We start from the raw sequence: 10,749 nt of genomic DNA on the forward strand, positions 1-10,749 counted from the left end.
GTCTGCCTAGATCCCGCTGTACTCCCTTCCCTTCCTACCTACTGTCATTCTCTTCAGGAGACCTTTTCTAATCTTATTCATGTTGACTTCCCTTTATATCCACACTCGCCAAATCCTGACTTTCTCGTTCATAATATTCAGTATTTAATGTCTTTTTTCTACTGGATTATAAAGTCCATAAAAACATGGAGTTTTGATCTCTGTTTTATTCTCAATGTTGTTTCCATACCTCGCACATAGGAGGCACTGTGTAATTTCTTTTTTTAAGAATAATTGAGCTGCATATATCTGAATTTGTGCATTTTGTCATCTTAGGGACAGATACATTCAGCTTTTATAAAGAAATGATGAAAGTTTTGACACACATCTGTTACTAACATGAAATTCATGGTACCGTGTTTCCCTGAAAATAAAACATCCTCCGAAAATAAGACCTACTTATAGGTTTCCTTCTGGGTGAAATATAAGGCATCCCCCTGAAAATAAGGCCCCCCCAGGCTCTGTATCCAAATGAAAATTAATTTACCGTAAACTGGTTGCTAGGGCCACCCCGACTGGCGTCTAGCAACCAGTGACATACGCGGAGTCCTGACGTCACTGCTGTGTGGAGGCGGAGCGGAGGTCGGAGTGAGCGGTGAGCGGGGGCGGGAGAGAGGAGGAGACTTTCGCAGATGCGTGTGGACGAACAGGAGGATCAGAGCGGAGGGGACACAGCGAACAATAAATGTGTATTCTTCTTCATGGAAAAATAAGACATCCCCCGAAAGTAAGACCTAGCGCATCTTTGGGAGCAAAAATTAATATAAGACAGTGTCTTATTTTCGGGGAAACAGGGTAGTAAAAAATTACATTGGACAAACCAGAATCAGGCAATAGACTTTTTAACGAATGTTATAAAAGAAACCTCAAAACAAGGACATTTATTTTTATAATATCTATTTTATGTCCACAGAAGTAGAACTTGTTTCTTATTGGGATACACAAAATTTAGGGTTTTATATTATTTGCTGTTTTTAGATTTGTTTTTTTAGTATTCCCCTTTCTCCCCTACATATTATCTTGAATAAAGTGATAGGAATAAGTATCATAATGTTTTAAGAATCAATAAGTAAACACATTATTTATATCATTATTGTGTAATCTCATCTGATCATATAATGATATATGATCATATAAGAATAATACCTAACTTAGCCAAGCATATTATAATAATCTGTTGCTGAGATGAACATCTGATTTTGAGAAGCACATTTAAAATTTATTAAAAATCATATCTATTGGCTACTTTTTACTGTTGTCATGGTCCCATTCAAATTTATCTCCTAGCACATCTTCCTGAGATTTTTCCAGTGTTTGTATATATTACATGGATAAGCCTGTCAGTCTAGCAGATAGTCTACTCAGGACTGTCACAACACGATAGAATGTGCTACCGTGAAGTAACTTTATCTTCTAGGCATTCTACCCTGTTTCCCCGAAAATAAGACCTACTTACAGGAAAGATAAGACGTCCCCTGAAAATAAGACCTAGTGCATCTTTAGGAGCATACCTTAAAATAAGACACTGTCTTATTTTCGGGGAAACAGGGTATAGCCTACAGCCAAATCAAGGACGTATTCCTTTCATTATGGAACTATACTTTCGGCCATAGCTTTTCTATCCCAAAATTCCTAGTATGCTTTTTGATAGTAATAAATTGCAGTTGACTTCATTTATACATCAGTAAGCCTTCTCTGAGCAATCTAAACCATATTGTTTACTTGGATACTGTATGGCTTTTAATTTCTAAATATGAGCTTTGGTGTTTGGATGGTCTAAATGTCTGGCATAATTGTTTACTCTCTTCCCAAGGGTGTTGGTATAACTCTGCAATCAGCTTTAATTATAATTTATTCGAGCTATATTTTCACTTGCTGGCTGGATGATAAGCTGAAAAGTAACATCATGACTGCCTATGAAAGTTTGTTGCACTTTTGGTTGGAGTTCATGTAGCCATGTGTTTTTATAGCCAAATTACCCTCAGAATTATAAACTATTTCTAACTGGTAGTGCCTTTTTCCTGTTTACCTTAAAATATGTGATTATCCATCCTTCTGTAAATAGTTTGTCTATTATTATGATACCATGATTCGGTTAGGGCATCTAAGCACAAACCTTAGTTTTCAGAATTTTTCTTTGTTTTTTAGTGATAGTTGTCAGAGCAAACTATTGCTCTGGTTATTTTTCAAATCCCATTGAGATTGTTAATGTAAATATTAATTCTCATTTAGTTGTTAATGTATATTATTTATAACTTTGGCTGAACTTTCTCTCAGAGCTCTTGGTCAGGATAGTGGAAATCAGATGGCTGATCTCTCTCTCTCTCTCTTTTTATTTTTTTGCATTTTTTGGCTGGGGCTGGGCTTGAACCTGCCATCTCTGGCATATGGGGCCAGTGCCGTACTCCTTTGAGCCACAGGCACCACCCTGGCTGATCTCTCTTAGTGACACTTATATTTGAATTTTGTGGGCTGGGACACATCTCTGTTTGGGGCTGTTTTATTGTCTGTTTAATTCATGATGGTGTTAAATGCAGACTTCAAATGGGCCACCTTATAAAAAGAAAGTCTTAGTCCCTAGAGTTCCCTACCTTTCTTAGTTTGAACTGGTCTAAATTTTTAACCCTCCATAAAGCCCGATAATTTGAGAAGGAAAACTAATATAAACTTCAGCTTCTCATTTCAGTTTAAATTCTAAGTTTTTTTTTGATTATTTGGTGTCAATATGTTTCAGAGGTTCTCACGAACAGGTTAGACTTGAGCGACAACCCCAGCCTCTGCCCCTAGCTGAGAAAGAGCTCAGAGTGTGTTGTTGAATAGCACTAACAGGGCTGAGTCCAAGACCTCAGCCAGATGGTCAATATAGATAGGGCTTTTAAAGTAAGGAAAATAGTAAAAGAGCAATCTCAGAGGCACCTTCATGTTAAAGAACTGAGGAAATGAAGTATTTCTGAAGCTAAGTGTAAATTATACCACCTTCTTTGGGAGTAAAAGCTGCTAAATGTAACAGAAGAAAATGATAGTATAGGAAATCAAAATTCAGAACAAACCTTCAAGAGTAGTTTCTAATGCTCATGGTGCTCCTTTTCCCTACCCCTTCTCTAAGATCGTTTTGAAAGGGATTTTAATAGGGAAGGAAGGTAACTTTAAACAGAGCATGAATTAGGGCATGAGATGCCCTTTGTATAAGAATGATCTTAGACGTGATTTGGAAAACATATTTTTAAAATCGTTATTAAGAAAATAATCAGAAGTATTTTTTTTTTAATCTTTGAGTTTGGTCTGCTTTCAATAAAAATAAGGTATAGATATCAAAATAAGCAAAGCTCTTTTTTACTTTCCTGGTTTCTGCTTATAAGATTTATACATATTTAAAATAAACTCATGAAAGACAGGAATAGTGTTCTAGAATTGGATAGAGAAATTACTTCAAGGCTCAATAACCCAACTGGGCTTGACTTGTGGGAATAAACTGGCTAAGACTTCTCCCTCGTTCTATTGTGTAAAGTTGTGTATGAAATGATAGTGACCTCTGCCTGAAAACCCAGAATCCTATTCAGTGATGTACTGGCAATGCTTGTGAAAGAATTAAAACAACACAGATGTGGGTTAAGGTGAAAAAGTAGGCAAAACACTGAATTCTCATGGTGTGGTTTCATGTGACAGATCCTTTAAAATACTTTGGCACACCACAATAACTAAAGGGTTTAAAAGCATTGAGTTGAGATACCTAGAAAATAAAAGCCCACAATTAAAAAACAAGAATGAATTTCATTTTATTTATTTTTTATTAGAATTAATATAGGTTGCTATGGTGAAAATATTTTGAAATACTTAACAGTAATGGTCTTGTGTAGCCCTAGAGATCAAAAACAGCAATGTAAATAAGCAGGATTCTTAAAGACTTACACTCTCAGACATGTCCAATGTAAATGATTGCTAGAGAGGAAGTGCGTTTTCTTCAGTGCTATGCGAAGAAATTTTAATTGACTTGATTTTGGCAGTGAGAATTGTATAACTTAGCATTAATAACTCAAATTTAAAAATATTTGCTCATTGCTCTTGATTATGACCATGTTCAAGAAATACTATTTTCAACCAATTAATCATTTTAGGTAAACTCTTTTTACACATTTATGGCATCTATGAGTATGACTGTTGATTACATTTTACCTATTAAAAACTGAACTGCTTTATATACTCTTCATGGAAACAGTGCACAGTCATAAATTAAAAGATGCAACTGTTTTCGATATTTTACTGGTGGTCCTGTGTTTTCTTGCCAGCAGTGCAGCTGTTTCAAGTTTCTCAGGATAACACATAAAAAGCTGTACGCACACTGCAAGTTTATGCTCCAGTTACCAAGCCAGGGAGGGTATGACTCAACTTTCCCAGAAGCGAGCTATGCGAAGATGTGGAGAATCAAAACAGTTAGTTGCACAGTGGTTTGTTTTACAGCTATGAGAATCAGTACTCACTTATGATAGTTGGTTTCTTACAGTTGAAAAACATTCTACTGCAGTGCTCAAATTGAGTAGTGACCATCTGTTAAGAGATAAGACTGATTTCCTTGAAGCATCTGAAGAAAGGAAAGGATGATACAACATCATCTGGTGTGTGGATAAAAGTTAGCTAAACACTTACATCAGAAATGGAACATTTTATTTTCAAATTACCTGTAAAATATTCCTCATTTACTATTTGTATGATAGTTATTGAATTCTCAGTGAGGCCAGGTAAATTATTAGGTTTCTTGCAGACACTTAACACATACCTCATTTCTTATGAATCAGAATCTTAATTTTGTGTCCAGGGAGGTAAGAAGCAACTAACTTTAATACCCTGTGGTAGTTTTGGCGAATCCCTATTTGAATCTTGTGGGACTTAAGGTTCTATCAAAGGATGGATAGACAACGACTAATTAATAACAGTAGTCTCCAAACTGGAATGCATGTATATAAGGGAGAAAATATTAGCGTTTTTATTTAAATATTTTAATTATATCCTTTATATTTTATTTATCTTACAATACAGGCAGTCCCTGGGTTACGGGTGAGATAGGTTCTGTAGGTTTATTCTTAAGTTGAATTTGAATGTAAGTTGGAACAGGTACATTTACCTATTACCTGTAATAGCCTCCATTTATAAGTACAAATTGTATGTCAGTCAGATATTTATAACTTGGGCACTTACTGTAATAGCTTCCTTTTGTAAGTATAAGTTGCATGTAAGTCAGATGTTGGTAATTCAGGGGCTGCCTATATATTTACTATATTAGTATTATATATATATAATTATACATTATATATCATAAAGATATTAGTATTATATATAGGTAAAATAAGTATACAGATTTCAATATGTGCCAAATATGTTTTACTACATAAATATACTGTCAAAAAGTTGATGCTCAGTAAATATTAATTCCCTTTCTCTTTCCCCTTTCTTCTTTCACCGTTGGCAGAGAACCAAAGAATCGAATTAGCACCTTGATTTGTGGAAGTGTGAATAAATTACAGCCAATTCCAGGAGCTTAGTCTGTCTCTTTCTTTGACCACTTTTTCTATTTGGACTCTTAAGCTCTCATATATGTGTTAATTACACAAGGTTATTAAGCATAGATACACATGAAAAACAGACTGTTATTATGTTAGAAGTAATAAGTTGCTCATGCGTTAAGGTCTTTAAATATAGAAAGTTTGAATGAATGAGTAGAAAAAGTTCCAGGTTATTAAAATGTTCTGGAACCTGATTTATTCATTTGCCATACCCATTAATTCTAAAGTTGGTGAAGCTCTTTACTTCCTGAGACTTAAAGAAACAATGTAGTTTCTTAAACTGAGCGTCAAAGAAAAGCTGAGAATATTGGTTTCCAGCGGTATTGATGGTGGTGCTAACAAATTCCCTTCTTTGGCTAGGATTGTCCTTTTTTTTAAGGCTTGTTTTGTTAAAGTAGAAAGTGTTTATTGCTAAAAAAGACTGCATAACTGGAATAAGATTGTTGTATTATACTGTCTTCCAAGATCGATTCAAAAGACTTTTCTATTTTTACTCTTTCAGACATTATCTTAACGATCTCAGAGATTTTTAGACATGTAACTTATAAGATTTCTTTTCCTGTAGGGAAGGAGACAATATGTTTTTGAAATGTTGAAGTAATTTTAAAGAAACTAGCATGTTTTCTCCCCTCCCCATTTATTTAGGTATTTAGGAGTTTGCTTTAAATATTAGTAATACAACATTTTTGTGATACTGTGTATTTAGTTAATTGTGTGCCAGGAGGGAGAGCCTTAGTCAGGTACTCAAGCAACAGCCAGCAAAACAAATCAGCCCTGAAAATTGTGAAACATTGAACATTTTAGTTGCAGGTATTACTTTTGAAACCACACTATAATTTACTTTGTAATTTAGTGCTGGTTTAGGCACTTAAAGGCACTCTGTGTACCTTAACTTCGGATTTCCTTTTGAATGGTAATAATCCATTTATAAAAGTCAAACATTTCAATCTCAGAATTCTTCTTCAGAATTGAGTAAATTTTACTATTGTTTTTAAAAATGTTACCAGTTTGTGTGTGCTGTCTGTGTCAATGCTATACTTTTTGTTTTGTTTTAGGTATTTAAACCATGTCAGAGCTGCCTCTCCACAGGACCTTGCTGGGGGCTACACTTCTTCCCTTGCTTGTCACAGAGCTCTACAAGATGCATTCAGTGGGCTTTTCTGGCAGCCCAGTTAACCTTTATTTGTCTGTTCATAAGATTTGGACCTTGGAGCTGAACCTGGGAGCTAGCAAAAGTGAAGCAGACTCATAAAACTATAGCTGTGTGCAGCTGCACAGAACACTGCTGCCATAAGCAGCTGTGTTAAAGTATTTATAAAGAGAAATGTTCAGAAAGAAACAAATATAGGGGATATATATTTAGAAAAATAGTTTTTACTTACATTTTTCTGAGAGAGATTGATGCAGTAAGCTTCATCTGATGGAAGAGAGGAATAAATAATTCATATGTATGTTTAAGGTTGACAGACTTGTAAAAATCTTTTCAAAAATAAAGCTAGACTTTATATTAAGTTTTGTGGGTTTTCTCTTATTACGGTGTTTTACTGAATACATTTTAAAATGCCATTTTTATTACAACATTTAGTGTTAATACCCAAGTCTATTATTTCTTCTCATAAAATGTTCTCTTTTTTTCCTTGTCTTCTTAATACTAACCCAGACAAATGGATGTATTTCCTTCAATCAGCAGGTTGCGACAAGTAAAATCTGACCTGTGATAATATTCACTCAATATTAAGGACTCAATGCCTGTTTTGAGCAGTGGAAAGTGAGGCAAACCTTGATCAAGGTGTGATGGTTCCCAGCTGTGAGCCACACTTAGGATAAAGCAGAATATATCATTAACCTGCTTTAATGACAAATTCAAAGAAGTTAATAAAATTTAATACTTAAATGACACCTTCACCTCCAATATGAGCTCATTTTATGATGAAACCTTAGAGACTGGAAAAGGTGGTACACTTTCAGTGAAATTGCCCTGTGTGTAAATGGTACATCCTGATGGAGTTTTCTGTTGAAACTTCAAAGGCTTTTATTATACCCAGGGTTTTGCTTAAAGAGTTTGAATGTGGATAGTATGATATTTGTACATCTCCATCTTATATCCATCTGTTACATATAGACCACTGGATAAGGGACATCATTTCTCAAGGAAATTAAAAGATTTCCCTTCAAATCTCCATTACAACAGATGGTAATTTTATGGGTGGAAAGTTATGCGAAACAAGACTTGTGGCTACATTGGGACGGAATATCCATATGTTACAAGCTCCATCTTAATTTACTAATAAGCAGGTATTGATTTTAGGACTATATCTTCATTTTTACAATACTTCTATCTTTGATAAATGAGAAAACCAAAGCATCAAATAATTGAGTACATAATAAAGATCATTTTCCCAATTTAGAGTCATATAATATAGCGCCAGAATTAGAACACAGGTTCATTTTGGTTTCATTTTTTAAATCAAGGTTCAGTTCTGCCTATATTCTACCAGGCTGCATATTTTATTCTTTATATCCATTAGGGATTATGTCATTAAAGTTTAGTGTTTTTTAAGTACCATCTATAAATCTGTTCAAAGAATAGTGAGAACATTGAATTTACAGTTAAGGCTTTGTGGTACCCAATTGCAAAAATAAGGTATCCAGTCTTTTAAAAAGAAATACTATTACTCATTTTCAGTACCTTGTATAATGAATTTTAAGAGAATGAACTAATCATTAAAACATTTCAAAAGCTTCCAAGAGTTGTTTTGAACCTACCTTATTGTGGAAATTGCACGTACCTGGTTTGACAAATAAATTCCAAAACCTTTCTATGTGTGTAAATATCTTACACTTGGTAAAATACTGTACTTTGTTCAGTCGGCCAAATTTAGAAGTTATTAATTGACTTATTAAATCAAATAGAATGGTGAAAAATAACCTTATGACAATTCACTGAATTCACTAAACAACAGAACTATTCTAAATTGAGGTGCTTATCCCTTATCCTCTGAGTGATTGCCTCTCTCAGAGACAAAGTTTGTACAAGTCTTCATGTACATTAATTAAGCTTTTAACATTATTACAACACTAGTCCTGAGATAATAGTTCACAACTACTGTATTACCTATGTGCCAGGACTGTGCCTCAGGCTTTCTTTATGTATCACCTAGTCCTTACAACAGGGCTACTATTATTTTCCTCATTTTAACAGATGGAAGATCTGAGGCATGGAGGTTAGTAACTTGCCAAGATTCCTACAACTTAAAAATAGCACAGCTGGGATTTGAACTCAAGTAGTCAGACTCCAAAGTCCATGTTCTTGAGATGACAGTCAAATAATAGCTGTGTTAAAATGAGGTCTGGGTAGTCAAACTGTAAGAGTTCCAGGAGGTTTTACTGATCAAGCATTTGGCTCTTCTTACGGGATATAAATGATACCAACTAAATGATCTTGTTGATACCCAGAGAAGTTCTAAGAAATTCATTATGTAGAAAATGATTTTATAAAATAACTTACACTCCCTTTTAACAGATATTAAGGTATAGAATACTCCTATATCCTAGCTAGGATGCATTATTATGTATCTGGTTTAGGTGTAAAGGAATAAGTATTCATTATTTTGATTCAGTAAATACCTAAACTGCTCTTAGAAGCTTTAAGCTGTTAAATGTAATCATTTTAAGGTGGCAGAAAATTTGTCAAAAAGTTAACAAAACTAAAAATTGTCCCAAATGAGCTTCCCAACTGTCATTTTCTAGTAGATTCATCAAAGAATTCATTTACTAGGTATCACATCTAAAGGTCTAAGGTGGCTCTAGATTTAAATGAAATAATCACATTAATCGAATTGAAAACCAAGAAATGAAACTAACATCTTACAACCACCTAATCTTCGATAAACCAAACAAGAACATACCTTGGGGGAAAGACTCCCTATTCAATAAATGGTGTTGGGAGAACTGGATGTCTACATGTAAAAGACTGAAACTGGACCCACACCTTTCCCCACTCACAAAAATTGATTCAAGATGGATAAAGGACTTAAATTTAAGGCATGAAACAATAAAAATCCTCCAAAAAAGCATAGGAAAAACACTGGAAGATATTGGCCTGGGGGAAGACTTCATGAAGAAGACTGCCATGGCAATTGCAACAACAACAAAAATAAACAAATGGGACTTCATTAAACTGAAAAGCTTCTGTACAGCTAAGGAGACAATAACCAAAGCAAAGAGACAACCTACACAATGGGAAAGGATATTTGCATATTTTCAATCAGACAAAAGCTTGATAACTAGGATCTATAGAGAACTCAAATTAATCCACATGAAAAAAGCCAATGGGCAAGAGACATGAATAGAACTTTCTCTAAAGACGACAGACGAATGGCTAACATACACATGAAAAAATGTTCATCATCTCTATATAGTAGAGAAATGCAAATCAAAACAACCCTGAGATATCTATCATCTAACCCCAGTGAGAATGGCCCACATCATAAAATCTCAAAACTGCAGATGCTGGCGTGGATGTGGAGAGAAGGAACACTTTTACACTGCTGGTGGGACTGCAAACTAGTACAACCTTTCTGGAAGGAAGTATGGAGAAACCTCAGAGCACTCAAGCTAGACCTCCCATTTGATCCTGGAATCCCATTACTGGGCATCTACCCAGAAGGAAAGAAATCCTTTTATCATAAGGACACTTGTACTAGACTGTTTATTGCAGATCAATTTACAATCGCCAAAATGTGGAAACAGCCTAAATGCCCACCAACCCAGGAATGGATTAACAAGCTGTGGTATATGTATACCATGGAATACTATTCAGCCATTAAAAAAAATGGAGACTTTACATCCTTCGTATTAACCTGGATGGACGTGGAAGACATTCTTAGTAAAGCATCACAAGAATGGAGAAGCATGCATCCTATGTACTCAATTTTGATATGAGGACAATTAATGACAATTATGGTTATGGGGGGGGAAAACAGAAAGAGGGAAGGAGGGAAGTGGGTGAGGCCTTGGTGTGTGTTACACTTTATGGGGGCAAGACATGATTGCAAGAGGGACTTTACCTAACAATTGCAATCAGTGTAACCTGGCTTATTGTACCCTCAATGAATCCCCAACAATAAAAAAATAAATAAATAAATAAAAT

At 34.8% G+C, this 10,749-nt stretch overlaps 1 protein-coding gene across 3 annotated transcripts in view; it reads left to right on the forward strand.

The window, feature by feature from the left end:
• MNAT1 (MNAT1 component of CDK activating kinase) overlaps nt 1-7,108 on the forward strand; it is a 290,256-nt gene extending 283,148 nt beyond the window's left edge. For all 3 annotated transcript variants that reach the window (XM_053602544.1, XM_053602545.1, XM_053602546.1), the window contains one exon: nt 6,653-7,108. In XM_053602544.1, the coding sequence (XP_053458519.1) occupies nt 6,653-6,814 (162 nt within the window). In that variant the 3' untranslated portion in view covers nt 6,815-7,108. The remainder of the gene's footprint in view (nt 1-6,652) is intronic.
• Nucleotides 7,109-10,749: the final 3,641 nt, after the last annotated feature.

The sequence above is a fragment of the Nycticebus coucang genome, chromosome 9 (genome assembly GCF_027406575.1).
Source record: "Nycticebus coucang isolate mNycCou1 chromosome 9, mNycCou1.pri, whole genome shotgun sequence".
NCBI classification, from domain to species: domain Eukaryota; kingdom Metazoa; phylum Chordata; class Mammalia; order Primates; family Lorisidae; genus Nycticebus; species Nycticebus coucang.